Genomic DNA, 20,395 nt, shown 5'->3' on the forward strand with positions numbered 1-20,395 from the left:
ACCTGAAAAGGAAGGCTGTAGAAGGAAATTGTTATCTGATGCATTCATAATATAATTTTAAACAAGAATGCAACCATGAGAGTTTGGCATTGGTCTCAGACAGTTGATGGTTCTTTCTGAAATGCTGAACATGAGGCTGCTCCAAAAAATACTGGTTGTAACTAGTATGGACTTATGGAAAAGAACAACAATTTGAGTTTGACAAGCTCTCTCTGGTGCCTCTAGGATTGCTTTGGGGGCTTCCTTGTGCTAGAAACACAGGGTTCTTCATCATTTCTTAAAGAGAGACTCTCCAAAGTACGTGTTGGTATTGTTAACTTCAAGAAAACAAGTAAACCCCCCCCTTTCACAGGTAAACCCTCCCTTTCTCTGTTCTGATCACTAGTCCTCATTTAACCACCACCAGCAAAAGTCTAGAGAGCAAGCCTTAACCCAACTGTGGCTGAGCAGAGGCTTTAATTGATGCAATAGAGGTAAACACATCTTCCCTCCTAATTTTTTTCAGCTGCAAGCTCTAGCCCCATGAACCAATAACCTCGCTGGTTATACAGTCACATAAGTGTGTTCCAGCCCCAAGCAAGAGGCACAGAAAGAAATGCTATTTTCCTGAAGTTACCTTTTGCAGCTGCTGCAGCAAGGTGTAACTCAGAATCATCCCAAGGCATCCCCTGCCGCACTGGGTACTGCTAAGAGTTTGACAACACTTACTCTTACGTGTTAGACAGCACTAACCATTAAAGGCCATGCACACATTTAACTTGACCTGAGGAAGCAGGAACTGCCTTACCTTTACAAGAATGCCCGTCTTCTGTGAGCTGGAAACCTTGCCTGCAGTAACACTGATAGGAACCATAAACATTGGCACACTCCTGGCTGCAGGGACTGGTATCACATTCATTCACATCTGCATCCAAAAACAAATCCACAGATGTTGCCAACAAGGTTCAGAAAAGTATCTCCCACCATTTCCTGCCTCTGAGATCAGCTACCAGATCTTTGTGGTCAGAGGGAATACAGAGGGACTAATTTGTCCCCAGAGGATGTTTTTTTCCTGCAGAATGCCAAGAAGTGGAAGGATGTCTGCTGCACCTGAATTTCATTTCTATATATGCCAGTGCAAACATGTCAGACCTTACATGTTATGTATGATCTAAAATATGTAATCATTGCCTTTAAAATTCATGCAGAACTTAAAAATTTTCCATTTAATTAAAAATCCATTTTTTCAGGTTTTGTCACTACCAAGTTTCATCTTTATTAAAATTTGAATGGAAAGTCTCCTTTTAACTTTATCATGTTCTCCTTTTCCCTCATCTGGAAGGAAAGGAAAAAGTACATGAGGAAAAGGAAGAGAAGAAACCCATAAGGTCTATTCTGCCAGTTCGATTGTTGGATTGATTACCTGCAAATCTGAGCATACATAAATCATGGGTTTCACCTCAACTGCTTCTCTAAAGCCCCTTAACTCGCTTCATGGAAAAAATGTCAGGTACCTTCACAATGTTTCCCATCATATGACAAGCGGAAACCAGAAGAACAAGTGCAATGGTAGGATCCAGGGGTGTTCTCACATGTGTGCTGACACAGGCGTCCAGGGTAATTCCAGCACTCATTTATATCTGCCAGCGTAACAAGAAAATACACAATCAACTCAACCAAAAGCATCAAACAAGATGCAGGAGGATATTTTTAGAAGTGTCAGAGACTGATTTGCAGAGCATGAAATGCTGCCACCTCAGATTTTATGCTGTCTGACTTTGGGCTCTAATTGGTGTACAGTAGCGGTAAAATACAAAATGCTGTATCACAGTCTCTTAAAAAGTTGGTCATGAAATCTTCAGAACGATAAATTTCTACAGCAGCAGAGGCATAACCTGTAGGAGAGTGCTTTGCAGATGACTTCAGTGGATAACCGACAGCTAAGCCAAACCAAGGGCACCTGGTCTGAAATCACAGCACAGTGCAGCAGAGTTTTAATGGCCGGCTGCATTGGCTGCTTTGGAGGTGATTCCATTATCTTTTGAGGCACTGCATTGCAGACCTAATAACTGCACACTACAACAGTGCTAAATACTGCTTTGAGGTCCAAGGCTCAATCAATCAGTCATTTCATCTCGTCTTGCGCCTTACATACCGATGCAGCTTCTGCTGAATGCATCGTACTGATACCCCATCTTGCAGTCACAGCGATAAGACCCAGGAAGATTATGACAAATCTGCCCTTCGCTACAACGGTGTACACCGGTTTGACACTCATCCACATCTGCAGAACCAGAGAAAGCAATTAGCTTAAATATAGTCTGCTGAAAATCAATGTTTATGAAAAGAGTCAAAAAAAGAGAAATCAATGAAATAACAGGAACAAAAACTGTGACGATTGTCCCCTGGACAGAGCAGAGGCAGTGTCAGCTTCATCCACTCTGCTCTTCTCTGTCAATTTTACCTATCTGTAAGTCTAACTTTTGAAAAGCAATACAGTATTTTAAGAGTGAAAATGGTGACTTTAACTGCAGTGGAGATTTCCCAGCATATTCTGCATTTCAATGTAAACACATTTTGATTCTGATCGAACCATGACATTTAAACACCCTATTCTGATGTTCTGCCATTACATGAGTCACAGCAAGCCATTTCAAGTGAAACAAGAGCTAGACAGAAATTCTCATCCCTTCAATTACAGCAATCGCTATTTTCATCTGCAGTCGCGCTTTCAGTCTTCCTTCTGCTGTCTACCTTTTGCTCTCTCCCAATGTTGGTCTTTTTTATTTTCTCAATCAACTAACATTTTGATATTCCTCACGGCCTCTCATCCAAAATCCAGTATCAACAAATTCATGCTTCTCCAGTCACATGCATCCCTTCCAATCTGATTTTAAAAATCCTCAGATGAAGATGAGAGTTTTCAATACACTCTGATTTACAAGACTTGCAACATGACTAAATAGCTCATCAGTATCTAACAAATCCCTGCTACCATCTGTGACAAGAAGCACCAAAAAGTCTGATTAACCCTCAGAATCTTATATTTCAGCAAGTATTCCGAGTGCTGCCATTTCCTAAGCCATCAAATGCTGCTTCCTTCCTACTACTCCCATCTTCAACTACATTTACAACCCAAATCCCTGTTCATGTAATATTAATTAGATGGCAGCCTAAGGCTGGAGGTTCTCCATGGTGCCCTATTAGAAGTCATAAATTTGAGCACTATTTCATTTTGAAGGGATCCTGGGCAGTTCTCCATCAAACAGCCACCCTGGAGAGAGCTCTGGAAAGGAGTCACTTGCTCAGAAAATGATAAGGAGCAAGTTATGTGTCACAGTAACTTGGACTCAGAAAAGTGGACGTTATATTGACCCCAATGAGAGGTCCAGACACCCACTTTGTTCAGTATTTCAGCCCAGATTCCCACGTACATGGTGGGCCTCAGGGTAAGGGATGGCAGGGAATGCCACTGACTCCTGTGGGACACTGTCTCCTCATTTTCTTTTAAGATCACAGAATCACAGAATGTTAGGGGTTGGAAATATTTAGTCCAACCTCAAAAGATCATTTAGTCCCACCCCTCTGCCAGAGCAGAATCACCTAGGCTAAATCGCACAGGAACACATCCAGGCAGGTTTTGAATGTCTCCAGAGAAGGAGACTCCAGAATTTCTCTGGACAGTCTGTCCTAGCACTCCGTCACCCTCAGAGCGAAAAAGTTCCTTCTTACATTTCCATGGAACTACTTCTGCTCCACCTGTTGCCCCTTGTCCTATCGCTGCCATCACTGAGAAGAGCCTGCCTCCATCCTCCTGACTCTCACCCTTTACATATTTATTAACAGTAATAAGGTCAGTCTCCTAGAGGTAAACAGACCCAGCTCCCTCAACCTTTCCTCTTAAGGAAGGTGTTCCACTCCCTTAATCATCTTGGTGGCCAAGAAGAGATGTAGCATCAAAACAAAGAAGCTTCTAATGCAGATAGACATTTTTAAAGCAGCGGGTTTATCTGCTTTAAATTATGTTGTGCAACCATTTCATTAGTTTGTACAAAATCATATATTCCATGGCATTCAGCCTTTAATTAGTTCTAGGCCATTATTCCATCAGAAGTGTGCTATATTTCCTGATAGTTTCAGTAGATTTTAGTTAAATGCAAGAAGTAACTTTTAATAATTCATTTACTTCATCAGAAAATATGAACATTTTAAAGAGAGATGAAGCCTCTAAAGAGAGAGGATGACCATACAACTGTAGTTCTGCTGTAGAAACATGTGCAGATGATGTATTTACTACTGTGAATAAATCTGAATCAGAAATCTAATTAGCTATTGTAATACCTTAAGAGGAAATTAGGACCATATGCTTCTCTTTTGTCTTCTCCATGCTCTCTGCCTACTTAAAGAGAGTCATACCAAAAAAATACCAAGAGATACAGCCTGCAAACTGAGCGCACGCAGCCGAGGCAGAGAAATCACCAATTAACATTAAACATTTGTTTTCCCAAAATCAAACTAGAGAAGCTTCCCTATATCCAGCTCCTTAAAAGCATTGTCAGTCATGTAGAGACAAACTATCATCAGTGATTACAATGCATTGTGTTATCTCATCATACTTTAGAGATATAAATGCTGCATGAATAATGGCAATTTCCTCCTCTCTTCTGTATTTACTCACAGTCATTCTCTTTTTTGAACAACTGGGGAAAAAAGGCAGGATTCTTTCTAGAAATCATCAGTTTGAAATTTAGGAACATATTTTGCCCTGGCCATTAGTAGGGCCTATAAATGCACCACAGCCAGGACTTCTGAGCTGCTCAGTGATGACTTCTGACTTGTGTTAAAAAAAAGGCATTTGTGGAGAAGCTGACATGGTGGTTACAACAGAAAGAATTTCAGGATCACCACATTTCTGGCAGTGCACATGTTCCTAGACCAGTTGACTTTGCTGTAATAAGACTGATGGAAACCAGGTGAAGAACTGCGTCTTCACAGGAATGGGAAGAGAATGGACTTTTCAGGCTGCTATATAATATCACAGCAAATAAAACTCTGCTATTTTACCCTGAGTTTACAAAACACAACTCCCTAAAGCTGTATTAGGAAGCTTTCCTGATTTCCTACGTTACAAACATAATCTATACCCTACTTCTGCTACTTCTAAATGTTCTCCACCTTCTCACTGGCCAAGCACAGTCTGGATAGTCCTGGATGTAAGATCATGAATGGAGATAGAGCAGAAGAAGAGGAAAAAAAGAGAATGCTGAAGTTTATGTGGAAACAAGATCTTTCCATGTCACTATTTTTCACTACAAGTTGCTACTCATGACCAAAATAATAACTGCCAACACGGCTTTCACCCACCTGTAGTATCACAAAACCATATTTTGTTTGTTTTCCATCCTTCCTTTGATTCAAAGGGAACGTAAGCAGACATCATGAGGATATCATCCCTAACCAAAATGCTGATTTGTCATTTATCTTTTTTTTTCTTCCCTGCTGTTGTTTGATGATTTTCATACTCTGTGTACCACAGAACGCAGGGAATGAAGGAATGCAGAGCCAGCCTTGCCTTGGGCACCGAGGACAGAAGTTTCAATTCCTTTGTGACTAGAGTGCTCATTTACAGAACAAATGCTAATAAGAAATGAAATCGCCTATTCTGAGTCAGTAACTCCATAAACACACTGGAACAAACACAAATCAGTATCAAGCTGCACGCCAGCCATATGAATATTTGAAACATTCTTTTCACAAAGAATGTAAGAGTTTGTCCTAAACATACACACAACTGGATGTAGATGGGGAACACCACTCATAGTTCTACAAAGAACATCCATCAGCACTACCTTGAATCCACAAACTCAGTGCTGCTTCTTTGCTGCATCCCATGGCTTCAGATCAGGTCACTTACAGTGAGATACCATAAAAAACACCAAAGGATAGTGGTGAGTTTAAAAAGTAACCAAATCACGTTCACACTCCAGAACTCAGTGTATCTCATTTGCAGTCAAAACCCATATGACTTGGTGTACCCAGAGAAACTCTATGCAGCCATTAGACATCAGAGCAGCATCCTGTAGTGTGAACAAATCACTTAGCTGCTTGGACAGCAGATGTACACAGCAAATTCCCATTTGTCAGAAAAATTTAGGAAATTGGAGGTAACTCAAAACCTCCTTTTAGAGCTGAAATGTACTTTTTCCTCTGAGAGGGCACCTGACCAGACACTGGAGTCCAACCTTACCGATACATCGGGTTCCCTCCTCATTGGAGTGGTAGCCTCGGCTGCATGTCAGCATGTTCCTTTGGCAGGTGTAAGACCCAACGGTGTTGATGCAGTTGAATCCTGGTTTACATGGCTCAGGGAGAGATGTGCATTCATTAATATCTGGTAAAGACAAAGGATTAGAATAATGAGAGAAGCTATGCAACCTTTCTGGTCTGTTTGCTTCCAGCTGTCACTTCTTTTCCTTCATTTCAATTTATTATGCTACAAAATGTAAGGCTGATGAAGGTCTGTTGTGGTAACCCTTTCAAATTCAATATGCCAGTATACGTATCTTAAAAAGGACAGTGATTCTTTAATTTAATTCACAGCAGGCTCTGAGGAAAATTCCATGTGGTCAATATACAGCCCTCGGAACAGGTCAAATAACAGGAATAGGATTTGGCCAGTACTGCTGCAAATATCACAAACATACTGGTGGTCACACTTACCAACACAGTTTCCCTCAGGGTCTTGTAAAAATCCATCCATGCAGCGCTGCTTTGACTCACAGTAGAATGATCCTTCTGTATTCTGACAAACGAAGTTTACTTTACAACTGTGAGTTCCTCTCTTGCATTCATCAATGTCTGTTAATCAGATCAAAACACCAAATTGTGATGAGTTAAGCTGCAATTTTCAACCATCTTCATGACTAGTTTATCACTTCTTATCTCAGAAGTCAGGAAGCATCACTGAAACCAGACACTCAACTTTGTCTTTGGGAAATCTGAGGTTTAAGTGTGTTTGCTAGTGAATGTCCACTTTAGCATAGCCTTCAGAATTTTTAGGTCCTGCAGCACATGTGATTCAGGTCCCTACTGTCTTGTTCATAGCATCTCCTGTACACTACAAATACTGTAACATCTGGCAGCTTAAAATCCTAAAGGCCCAAATTAAAACTACACACAAGGATGCAGAAAGATGAGTAATACCCTATTTCGAAAGCAAAATGGCCTCGTTCCTTTTATACCTCAGGAATTCTAGGCAGAAACCTACCTCCACTGAGTTTAATAATAAAAGGGCAGCTCACTTGAATGGGGCTGGAATTTTCCTTGGTCCACAGGCACATGTGTATACATACATGTACTTACACACAGAGAATTAACTCTTATCTAACTCTGAAAAGTAATCTGAAAAAAATTGAATTAGAGGTAGTAATACTAGTAACAAATGTTGCTTATTTCTCTTACTCTGCAGCCAGAGCTCAACACAACTTTCCCATTTTTTTATGTATATGAAAATATTTCTCAGACTGAGTTCACCCAGTTAATGCTTACTGTCTAGGTACGTTGAAAATGCTTCCTGCAAGCTTCAAACATATAAACGTACACACAACTGATCTGTGTGAGTAACTCCATGTCAGTTGGTACAGTGGCATCACTTCCATTTTCCAGCTGAAGAAACCCCAGCTAGGAGCAGGCTTGAACTATAATTACGTTCAAAATTCAGTTCCTGTGAATATTTTCAAATGTTACTTTAACACATGCTGGTTCCTGAAAACAGTCCCTGTGATGAACATCTTTACTGGAAGATCAAGACACATGGAGGAAACTCCACAACTGAGGAATCCCCAGTCCTCCAGGCAAACAAGAGAAGAAATGCCATCATCGTTCTATCCTAATTCCTCAGTTAAATGTTGAGGTTACAAGGGAACATCTCCAGTTGTCCATGAGGTATTTTATTCGTAAGTCTTCTTATTATATGTATTGACCGAGACAAGTAAAATATGTGGAATTCAGTATTTCAGAAACCTCTGCAAATTCAATAGTTATCTGTAGGCAATTCTACACCGAGTAATTCTGGCATTCTAGTCTTAGAATCTGTAAGTCTTTACTTTGAAGCAACTAAGACTAGAAAACAATCTATATTAGCAATAAATGTTAGAAATGCTGTAGAATCAGACAACAGAACAAGACATTCACAAACAGCCTCTTCAAGTAAACCACAGTTTACTTATGACAGCTGGATATAAAGCTGATCATGATAATTTCTATTTTACAGCCTTATGTTATATGTCAAAAGCTAAGTTGTTTCCTTAGGCATCTCTTACTCCAGCTGTCAGGAAACTCTTTGTGTATAGAATTTAGGAGTAAATAGCCCTGCCTTTTGCCCTGTAAGACAAGGCGTGTGTGACCCTTACACACTCCTGTGCTGCAGAGCAACTCCTGCTGTGCTCTGGCTACTGAGGTTGGCTTCTTCAGTAGACCTCTGTTTAGACCAAGAAAGGGGAGATAAAGAATAGCTACATGACCCCTCAAAGTGTAAATAAATGGAGGCAGACCTGCTAAACCCAGGAAGGACCACACTGAGTCAGCCCCATGATCCATTAAGGCTGCAATTCGGTGTTCAACAGCAAACATGACCAGTCCCTTCAGAGAGAAGCAGAGCTAGCCAGAGGAACGTACTAGGAATTCTTCCATCAATAAGACCTCTCTCTAACCTCTTAAAAACATGATAAACTCTAATTCATAATGTTTCGTGCATTTACAAAGTAGTTATAGCTACCATGGGAATCTATTTCAAATAAACGTATGTACAGAAGGGGCTTACAAAGCCAAACATTTCCATGATTATCAGCCTTTTTGAGTTACAGTCCTGGTATCACAGACTGGCAACAATGAAAAGCTTTGCAAGCCCTTCCTTCTTTTTTGGGAACAGCAGTAGCATCAGCTGAAAAACCACTTGTCTTACCAACACATTCTCCATCCTTAAGTTCATAACCTGGCTGACAGCTCAATTCCTGCAGACATTTGAATGATCCCATGGTGTTGACACAGTGCTCTCTCCGCTGGCAGGTGTGCGCATCTGTTACGCATTCATTAATGTCTACGAGAAATAGTTAAACAATTCAATGCTTCATATTTATCAAGAGATCTACCTCTTCTTGCTCTTTTGGAAGGAGTCAAAAGCTCAAGTGAAACCCTTTCATTCAAAATATAGTCAGTATATGCCTTGCCACAGTGTTCTGATAGAAGATGTTTTATTCCAGGATCTTTCGTTAACACCAGGTAACTCAAGAGACACAAAACACAGGGAGATTTCCTTCTCCTCCCAAGTGCACGGTGGATGGTACAGGCATGAAGGACAAGACTGGACCGAACTGGTTAAATGCAGGGTGGGCAGATCACAAATGATCAGCTTCTAGTCTAATGGATAGAAAACGCCTAGATAACTTGAATGAGAAAGTGATTAAATCTCATTGCTTATTACCAGGTTTTCATAGTTCAGACCTGCTGCTTCACACCAGATAGACTGGAACTGCTGATTCAGGACTGCTGATGGAGGCAGGTACTGAAACTGCCTGCTGGAGGCAGGCAACATACTTATTTCCTAAGAAATGCACTGTTAGGATTGCACACACAAAAAAACATGAAGAGTCCTGAATCTCAATCAAGCTTCTAAATCTTGTATTTAAATCTTTAAAGAGATTTGATTTCAGCAGGTGGCATAGTAGAAAAGTTATTTTTAAAAAATAACCCTTAAATACAAGATTGCAGAATTTAGGACAATTTGGAAAGGAACATGTCACACCTTTAAATTGATACATTTTGAGAGGCTTGGATGAAATAATTTCAAATTTTAAATAATGAAAGGTAGGAACAGCACGATGAGCAAATACTTTGAAGCTACAAAATGGGAGAGAGACAGGGAAGAGAAACTTTTTTTGCCATCCTCGCCAGAACCTTACTCATTTGCAGTTCTATATAAAGCTAAGAAGTATTTCTAGAACTAAGAAAAACCAAATGTGACCATAACTATTACAAATCATCCAATTTCTCTGCACATAAAGCTATTTTCATAGTACACAATAAAGCAAGTATTGTTTAAATCAGATTTTCATTTTGGCTGTAGAACCTCACTCTCAGATAAGTACAACATCAGATATATCACTTCCCCTTGTGAAGCTTGAAAACAGAAAAAGCCGTTTTTTAAAAAAGCTTTTTGTCTTCTAAAACCTGCCACCTTGTTTCCTACCAAACAGATGAAGAGGAGCACCAAGAAGTTTCAGGTCCAGCTGAAGTCAGCTAGCTGGTGATGTGCAGAGCTTTACAAGATCGGTATGTCAGCTGGGTGCCATTTCACTTCTCATTTACTTGTGTTTTCTTTTTCTTCACCACTGCTTTTCTTCACATGCTGTGTAATGCTTTCCAACACCGGCCAATTAATCCACAGCAAGGTCTCTGTCCTCAGCTGGGTATCTTTGTGCCTGTCCCACTTGTGTTTCTGCACTTCCATTGAGCAGCAGGTACTTTCCTGCCCCACAGTTTTTACAGAGGTATGTCCTCCTAATGCTTGTATGCTTTCCTAGTTCCTACACATCAGAATGAAGCTGCAATATTCTCATATGTGAAAAACACCACAAAACCCACATCAAAACCCCCTCACATGCTGGGAAAAGAGTAAGAGTTGCTGTGGTAGACCTCTCCCACTTCACTTGATTTAGTTCTTAAATAAATTTGAACTTGGTTTGGGGGGATTTTTTATTATTTTTAAAGATATGTGGTTATGGATAGCCCCTTAACAGCATCCAAATGAATGCAAAACTTTCTACTGGCTGTACAACAGATCTGACATTATCTTTTCTTGCAAACCCCAAGAAGCCTTCTCACATAAACAATCTATCAGTACTACGCTGCAGGACAGGAACTGAAGTCACTAGAAGGGAAGCATGCTACCAAATAAAGTAGCAAGTATGCTGCCTGATTACCAGGCATAAACAGGTAAAAAGGTGCTTAAGACTTCACAGAGAAAAAAGATCTAATATAATTTAATGTTTTTTTCTGTATTTTTTGATTCGATCTTCAAAGTTCTGAGTACTCGAGAAAATGAGCAGAACTGGCCAGAACTCTTTTCAGGAAATTAAAATCACAGAAAATTGAGTATTACAGGCATGATTTTTGCTTTCAGTGGAAATTTTGCACACAAGTGAAACACTGACAATCTCTAAAGCCTAATGATTATGACCTGGGTTGAGATCAAAGCTTATATTATGACCCACGTATCCTAACCAATGCTAGAGAATGAATATATCATATTGATATGTAATATATATACACACACACACACACACATATTAGGCCATTTACAAGCTCACCAAAGTTTCCTTTTCACTGTTATTTAACAGATGTGCCATCTTTTGTTCATTTCTCTAAACAAATTCCTATATGGTTGTGCCCCAAAAAGACATCTCAGAACACTTGCAGCATCTTTCTCCTGAGTTTCCATCTGTCCATATCATTGTTCTACCATTATGGCACAAGGCAGAGGGGACTGAGGACTGAATACACTTATAATACAGGACAATATTTCTCCCTCCCCTTTTTTCTTCTCATGATTACCCATGAAATCAATACTCTTCAGTACTGGAAACCGATTTAACAAGTCAGTAGGATGGTTGATAGAGCACTAGGAAAAATGATAGTTCTTTTTCCAGTTTGAAACCAAGTTAATTCCCAACACCGGACCAGCTGTAATCTTTATCTAACCCAATTATGACTGTGAGGTAGAGCAAGATTATATTTATTAAAAAAACAACCACCAGAAAATAAGAGAAAAAATAATTCAGTAATATATTAAAAACAAGCCACATGGTTAATTTTTAGGTCTATGTGTGTGGCAACAACATTCTTCATTTTATGTCAGTAAAAACCAGAATGAAATGTAATCACATACATCTCAGCTTTTCCCTGGAATTGTTGAAAACAGCAGCATACACATGATCCCCGGGCATATCTGTTACATCAAAGCAGCTGAAATTTTGCAAAAGGATATGACCATTTCCCCAGAGCTATTTTTCCAATACGTACATCGACACTGAAAATTAACTTTTTTGCATGTCTTCTAAAAACATGGAATGCAGAATTCTTTTGTCCTGCATCTGTAGTTGTGATTTTTTTTCTCTCCTCAAATTCCTCCAGCTCATTTTTTTTAATGGAATACATCTGTTTTATTTAGACCCGTTGTTATTTGGAACCACCCATTCTGTGCTCACACGCAGTCCCAATGGTTCAGCAAAAAAATGACCACTCACTGCTCACTCTGGCAGGAGGGAAAACTTAAAACATGAGCAGCAAAGAAAGTAGCAAAGTAGTGTCCCTTCGGTGTGCGTGTGGGTGGTGGTAATGACTTTGCCTGAGAGCCACCAGGAAAAGTAATCCACGTTAAAAACATCCATCCTGGCTCTTATCTCTGGGGGACATGGACCCTTCAAGCCTCAAGACATTTTAACATCTATTAATGAAATTACACATAGCTGGTGTGTGCAAGCTACTTAAACAGCTGACAGCTCTTCATTGAGCATGGCTGGATTTTCAGGAATTCTAGATACCTGCTCCTGAATGCATTTGGGATTGTAATCTCCCACAGTTTGACTAAAGGAAATTCAACAGTTAAAAGGTTATTGGTTGTTTTGTTGCTGTGCAAAGACTATCCCTCCTGTCCCTAAAATGTGTAGAGAGTGTCATTAAGCCAACAATAATTTGCAAACAAATTGCCAAAGCCTTCCTCACGGTGTTTGAGATAGAGGATGAAAGCTGTTAAACTGGAAAAGGATACCTTCGGCAAATAGGGCTGCCATGAGGCTGCTGAACAAACCAGAAACCACAGTATGCTTGTGGCTTTCCCCTCTGACTAGGCCAGAAGGAAAAATGCTAAATACAGCAAATGTTCTGCAGGCAAAGGCACAGAGCAGAGCTGTGTCTGAGGAGGGAGAACACAGGGCATAGCTACCCAAAAAGAAAGACAAACTTCAAAGTGTCTAGATTGTTTACAAGGAGACCTGTAAAAACCTGGCTTGCATTAGAGAAATAGAGGTTCATAATTTGGGAGGGAGAAGAGGATCTTTTAGCTTTACAGATGAGAGTTGTAGCTTCCATGTCACTGGTGATGCCTGAGATTTATCTTCCAGCAGTCACAATCAAACTCTGTTACAATGTCATACGGACAGGAGAGGAGAGTGGAAAAAAGGAAGCACTTGGTTTTGTCTGTAGTGCCTTCTGCCAAAGTAGCTGACAAAGATGCATTAATTCAGTTCAAAAAGTTCCCAGGAAATGTAGAAAAGTACAGATTTATTCCTACTGCTAGTGCAAGAAAAACAACAGAGGATTAAATGGCAAGTATTTCAGAGGCAGAAGGCAAACTGAGGCAGTTCCTTCAGCTGCTGACTTACTAGACCTTCTCTTCACAAGTGTGGGGCATGCAGCAGGCTCCGTGAAAGCCATGAAACATGCCATGCAGGCTCTGGCCAACCACAAATACTATCTTCCACCTCACAATCTGATAGTTTCTCTAAAAAGCATCCTTCCTTCCTTCCTTCCAGTGGTGTTCTCAGTCATTTCATTTAAATTCAATAATTTCATTTATTTGCCATGCTTAGCAGTATCACTGATTTCAAAATAAATAATAATAATAATTAAACAATAAATCTTTTTTTTTTTGGCAATTTAAGGAAAATCCAAACCTCACATTTCTGCTTTAAACTATGACACTGTATAAACTTCCCAGCTCATGCCATATGATGCTCATTAAAAAGATGAGGTCATAGAGCTTTAAATGATAAGAGTAAAACCAAAGCCGTGATGGCCAGAAAAACAGCGTTATAAAAGTAGGAGGAAGGACAGGGGTGAAGGAAGACAAATGTGCTCACACATGACATTATAGTCACATGCACTGCTGTTTTTCTTAGGGACTAGAGGGCTCCAGGTTTCCTGGTGTTACCACATGGCTCTGCTGTAGCTCAGGTGCCTCCTAGACCAGCCCCCCAAAATGTACTCCAGACAGAAAGTCTTTTATAAGCTCTGGTCTTGGCTTTTTGAAGCAAATTAAACCCTCATAAATCCAATTGTAAAAACAGATTGGTTTCTTATATGAACTTAAATAGCAGGGATGATACAGCACAATTACAATGCACCTTTGACTTTTATGCAAAGAAATTTATGCCAGAATCAACAAAGGACTAATCTGAATTTTACCATTCCAATCACTTTGGAGTGGATCTTACCCACTCCCTGGATTTCTGCAGATTTCTTGACCTATATAGATGATGTTCTGTTGTTTCATGATGTCCAGGGATTGACACTGTCCACAGAGATCAACTGCTATTTTTTCTTAGTCCTGTTTAGTCCTCATCAGCACTGGTGTGGTCATCACATCTATGAACTTTTATGACTCCTGAGCAAAGTTATATGTATCCTGAGAATGTATTGCTGGGGAAACAGCCAAATTGCATACAAGTCACAATGTTAAGTGGCTGAGCAAATGGTGCACATGTGTTTTTACTAACTCATATTGAAATGTCATATGCAAAGATGGCCAAAGAGCCTTTTAGTACAAATGGTTTAAATGCATTGCAGAGCATGAAAAAATATGATGCTGTGGCGAATGGCTTATACCTATCATCTTACCAACACATTTTCTATGCCTGTTGACTACAAAGCCCTCTGCACAGATCACTCTGTGGCTGACACAGTAGAATGATCCCAATGTGTTCACACATAATTGTGCTCTGGAACAAGTGTGAGCACCTGTGAGGCACTCATCCAAGTCTGTATCAGCATGTTGCAACCAAAAGGGAAAACTAGAATTCCATTAGAACAATTCCTGAAATGAAACGACACTTCTTTCACGCTGGAGATCTCTAAATGAAGTGCGTTGTAGCTACCACACCAGCAACATGCTATAATACATACAGTGTTACACTGAAAAGAGGGGTGGGATAAACGTTGGAGAGGGTCCTTGCTCACACATCTACGCTTCTGTCATTGCAGAAAGAGCCGTTCTTAAAAACAGGCAGCCACACTGATGCACCGCACACTCTTTGCAGGGAACTTGTTTCACCCCCTTACCATCAAGTACTTCAATATAGATTATAAATGTCCCATGCTACAATTTAAACTACTTCCACTGACATTTCTTAATGCTTCCACCTCCTGCGGGACAACAATTGCCTTGAAATGCCCCTTTTGATTCTGACATCAATTAATCAAATTAGCTTCTGCCACACTTGAGTAAGCAATGCACAGTGAATATTTTATCTGGTAATATTAAATTCCCATTTTCTTTGCAGGCTATCTGGAATAGCATGAAAATGATTTGTTATTCAATAAGATCTGGGATTAAGAGGGATGTGGATCACTTGTGAGCAATTCTGAGCATCAGGAGCTTCTACTTGCGTTTCACTGCTGGCTGTTACCGTTCCTGTAGTTACAGATTTATAATTATGGTATGCCAACATTGCTTCCGACCCCCAAATCTTTGCTGGGCAAAAACATCCTTTGTCACTACCCAAACACTCCCATTTAAAATGTATATAATGCAAATGATCATGCTGCAGCTTTGCAATTCACTGTTCATCACTGCGTAGGCCTGAGCTTCAGTGACAAGTGAAACATGTGAAGCTGTACCAGCCCATAATGGCTCCTTCTTCCTAGCAGCAAAGCCTCATTGAACTCATTTCAAGACAAACAGAAATAAACCTAAACAAAACAGAGCTGCAGCTCTGAGGGAGTTCCTCGGGCCAGCAAATCAGCCCACATCCTGCGAGCTGCTCCCATTCTTGGGAAGAACATTTGCGTGTCTGTAGCCGAGTAGACAGAGCCTGGGGAGGAACGCTACTGGGACAACAAGCCAAGAGGCTGAAAGAATGTCAGAGGAAAAGAGCACGGGTCCAGGCTTGCCTTCACCTGAAGTCCCCAGGTAACAGGCACACTGAGAGATGGCTTCAGGAGTTCTCTGTGAAGCAGATCTGGCAGACAGTCATGGTACTGCCACTGCCAATTTGCAATATCAAAAATAAGAAACCCTTATAGAGAAACACCAAGGGGTATGAGATCAATGAGATCTACATAAAAGTGTTTTAACCAAACCACTTACCTTCACAAGAAATCCCATCAGCCATGATAGTATAGCCGGACAAACAAGCACATACAACATTTCCTTCCACAATATTGCAGATGTGCTTGCAGGGGCCGTTATCTATACAAAGCAAAATTGCAAAATACATTAGCATTCACAACAGAGATCCACTGAAGTTACAAACCTCCAGGTCATCCAAACAAAATCCCAATTTAGGCAGCAGGGAATGCAGTTCATAAACAATCTGTCCAGACAGCCCTCATCACTACTTAGAGCCCCCCTGTTACAGACACACACCTGTGTCATTCCTACCTGTGTTGTCACATTATGCTGAATAGCTGTGCTGCTTACCTTAAACTAAATAGCAGGTGTGTAACAACCCTGAAACCAGAGTGTTGCCTCAAATTACTTCCTCAAGTTTCCCCTGTCAATTCCTCAGCCTTATGCTAGAGGTAACAAACTGGGGATGTGTGCTGAAATGAGATCAGTGAAGGGATGTGTGGGATTTTATTCAGGCTCTCTAAGTGTTCTTCACTTGTCTGTGTCTGAAGTTTACACCATCAACATACCTTTGCACTTATCCTGCTCTTCTTGCAAAGATACAATGAGAAGAGGCTGAGAAGGAGAGGCTGCTGGAGGGATGGTGGCTTCTGCTTCCAGCCTTGTCACCTGTCCTCTGTCAGGATCTGTAAGGCAAAGGAGGAAGAGGTGGATCAGGGACAGCATCATCTCCACCAGGCATCCCATTACAAGGGTCCCGGTCCCATTCATCCCTCTCCATCATGGTTTGTAGGAGGAAGCAATGTGGTGACCTAGACAGCTGCTAGTGCACAGAGGTGAATAGTCAGGTTTGGATGCTGCCATCTGTTTGGTACGAACAACTGTCCGATGGCACACACGGAGGGCTGCACACTACTGGGGATGCTCACAAACAGCGTGGATACAGGTAGGGGAACTTGGCTGCAAAGGGCTTCCATAGAGTGAAATATTGCAACACCTAATGAATCCAACCGAAAGTGTTAATTTTAGTGTTTAAAATGCTGCTCTATTGTAGACAGTGGTGAAAAAAGTAGAACCCCAAACAAGTCTTTAAACTTATTCTATACACCTTATTTTAACATAGATGAGAAGCAAGCGCTTGCCTTTACAAGCACACAATACTCTGGAATGACTTTTACACAGCCAAGTGGAAAACACAACACCTGCTATCTGTCATGAAGATTTTCATCAAACAGTCATGTTAAATGTATCAGAATACTTAAAAAAAAGTTCTTATATCAATAAGAGCAATCCAGTTTATCAATGTCATTAAAATGGAAGACAAAATCTGTAAGGGTAAAGTCTTCCTTAAGAGGAATGTGTCCTATTCCTGTTGATTTGAGTTCAAATGTCACCTGGAGCAAAGAGTGAGCCACCAAACGATGACAAGACTGTATGATAAAGCACAACTGCAATACAGGTTCATTGTATAGAAAGAGCAATTTCATTTAAAAAAATACATAAAATCGCAGCCAGACAATGGGCTGAGGCACAGAGGTGAATACAAGACACCTGCTTAGGGCATATCCTGAATGATTTTCCTGTGAGAGCAGAGAAGGGAGAAGAAGCTTTTGAAGTTTCATCAAGGTATGTTTTTTCCTTGCCTCCCAGAGCCACTGTAAGAACACCACCTCTTCCAAGCCTTGTGAAAAAGCGTGACGTGCTTTAAAGGCTAGAAGTTAAATACAAAAACATTCACCATCCAGCAAAGAGCAGGAAATGTACTGGGACAGGTACAAATACAGAAGCATTATACCTAATCACAGGAGTAAGAGTTACCAACAGTATGAGATTTCAAACTCTGTGCTGTGGGTCTCTGTGTACGGACCCCATCACAGAGGTGTGCGTACACACAGAGCAAAACTGAGAAACACAAGGACATCGTACCACGTTGTCAGGCAGAGCACATAAGATTTAGCCAGGCACTGCAACTCAGGTCCCTTGCCCTGCCATCTCCCTCATGCAGCCTTTAATTTGCCCCAGGACTCCACAACGACAGCAGCATCTCACTCTTCCTACGTGCCTCCGATGCCTTACCCGCAGTCCCCTACCCTCATTGCAATCTTCAACTTCAGCTGAGCTCTGTAAATCCCCTACACCTCTTGGCACAGCCAGAAGCACTGCGGTCTTGCAGATCTGCCAAGAATACTGACTACCCAGATACAAGACGTATTAACACAAATCTACACTTCGACGGAGTTAGTAATGAGAGAAGCAAAGCAAAGCAAACACTCGTTCTCCAGGTGAGTGCTCAAGCCAAATTTTGCAGTGCTGAAATAAGAACCATTTTCTTTACCTCTTTTGGATTAGGCTCATTCCCCAGAATTTTAATACAAACAAGAGAGCAGACAGCTGCTGCAGAAACACTGTCAAACATATTATTGATGTAAGCGCTGTAACATCATGTCGAGAAGAATGACACAATGAATGCTCATTGTTTGGCTTGGGCAGAAAGTATTTGAAGTCTGAGGAATTTTGTCATTGGATGGCAGTGCTTATTTGCCTTGTTAAAAAACTGAAAGCACTTGTAACTAATATAAGGTTTCAACTTTTCGGGTTATCTGATTTGAAATTCTGCCATTGGAAAACTCCAGACATCAAAACAATTACAACACAATAGACTTTCTTTTCAAGACTTCCACCACACTAGGTATATTTAGATTTTGTATCACTGAAAGATGTTAATGATTTTAGATAAAAATCAAAGTTCAGGAAGCAATGTTGTCTGTCTGGACTGAGTGAAGTTTATCTCAAGAACAGCTAACTGTGAAATGCAAAATGAGTCTAAGAAGAAAGATGTTTTGTTAACAAACTTTAATAATCCTCTTCTGAAAAGTGAAAACAGGCTTCATGTGAAGATATTAAATACCACCCTGATTGCATGCCACTGATACACAAAATAAGGCATAAGTCTGTTTCCTAAACAGTTGTTTTTCTTTACATTATTAACATGTCTGATTTCCACAGAAAATATCCATGCATCAGCCCCCACAAAAACCTCACACAAACTACAGAGGAACTAAAAGAAAAGCTTGGTAGATCAATGGCACAGGGACTCCATTATTCACAGTGATTCCCACCCATTTTCTCACCTGGAGAGCAGCTGGTCCCATCATCCTGAAGAGTAAATTCTGGAAAACAGGAGCACTTGTAGGACCCCACGGTGTTTATACACAAATGCTGACAGAGTTCCCCACCATAGAGAAGACATTCATCCAGGTCATCTCCAGGCAGGTTATTTGACAGTTCAGCTTCATTACTGATGGACAAAGCTTCATTGTGATCTTCTGTCTCTGAAACTACCACAGAACAACACATGTTGGTTCTCCGACGGGTGTTTTGGCATTAGGACTGTACAGTACAGAGCACCTGGCCACACAAACCCCACATCTACCCAAAACAGTTACTCTAAGAGCAAGAGAAAATGAATCTGTTCTGAAGATAAGAGCATTGTATCAAATGAAGGTCCACTACTGCCATTTTAGAGGAGCCACCAGACTACTAATGCCACTGCTGTTATTTGAACTAAGGTTCACTGAAGCCCCACCTGATGTTGGTCCTACTGAAGAATCACAGTGCACTTCTAATTTCAGGGGTGAAAGTTATCTAGTTGGTTTGGAAACTCTTCACAACACCATTATTATTTTATTAGCTACTTCTGCAGCTAGCATTACAACCATCCTGGGACCCACTCAGTAGTGACCTGGCTATCCTACTTACTACTTCTGAGCACAGAAAAAGCACTATCTTTTTCATTTCATGACTAAGGTTGACAAGACTTTCTGTGATACTAAACCAGATTGTTCAGCAAGTTTTTCAGTCAGCTTTTCTTAAACACACAAACTCCCTTGCTCAATGAGGTCTCAGCTAGGCTGAAAGAAACCCTTACATATGTTGGCAAGAGAAAATGCACATTCAGTTGATGAGAAGAGAATGGACAGAAATTGAACCCTACCATAGGCAGGAGGTTACCATGCAACTCATGGGTGACAGGTGGCTACAGAGTGACGCTGGAAGGATTATGACCTTGGGCTGAGGGAGGAAGCCTAGCTGTCCAAGCTCCAGATTTGACATGCTCCCTTTGTCATGCCTCTTTGCCTGCAGGGATTTGACTTAGCTCTTCAGCATCACTATGTTCATACATTGAAAGAGTACTAACAAACTTCCAAGTCCTCTGGGGCATCTGGGGCAGTTGGCAGGATATTCAGCGGTACAACAGGAAATCTATTCCCAGGATGTTTCACTGGTATCATA

The 20,395-nt window shown here is 40.7% G+C and overlaps 1 protein-coding gene across 1 annotated transcript in view; it reads right to left on the minus strand.

Moving 5' to 3' along the window:
* FBLN2 (fibulin 2) overlaps nt 1–20,395 on the minus strand; it is a gene marked incomplete at its 5' end in the record, with an annotated part of 74,948 nt that overhangs the window by 5,788 nt on the left and 48,765 nt on the right. Inside the window, 9 exons of the mRNA XM_084269497.1 lie at nt 788–904; nt 1,494–1,619; nt 2,135–2,263; nt 6,227–6,370; nt 6,700–6,837; nt 8,942–9,076; nt 16,121–16,222; nt 16,672–16,788; nt 19,234–19,440. Of these exons, the coding sequence (XP_084125623.1) occupies nt 788–904; nt 1,494–1,619; nt 2,135–2,263; nt 6,227–6,370; nt 6,700–6,837; nt 8,942–9,076; nt 16,121–16,222; nt 16,672–16,788; nt 19,234–19,440 (1,215 nt within the window). The remainder of the gene's footprint in view (nt 1–787; nt 905–1,493; nt 1,620–2,134; nt 2,264–6,226; nt 6,371–6,699; nt 6,838–8,941; nt 9,077–16,120; nt 16,223–16,671; nt 16,789–19,233; nt 19,441–20,395) is intronic.

Source organism: Gallinula chloropus (genome assembly GCF_964237585.1).
Source record: "Gallinula chloropus genome assembly, chromosome: 12".
Classification (NCBI taxonomy): domain Eukaryota; kingdom Metazoa; phylum Chordata; class Aves; order Gruiformes; family Rallidae; genus Gallinula; species Gallinula chloropus.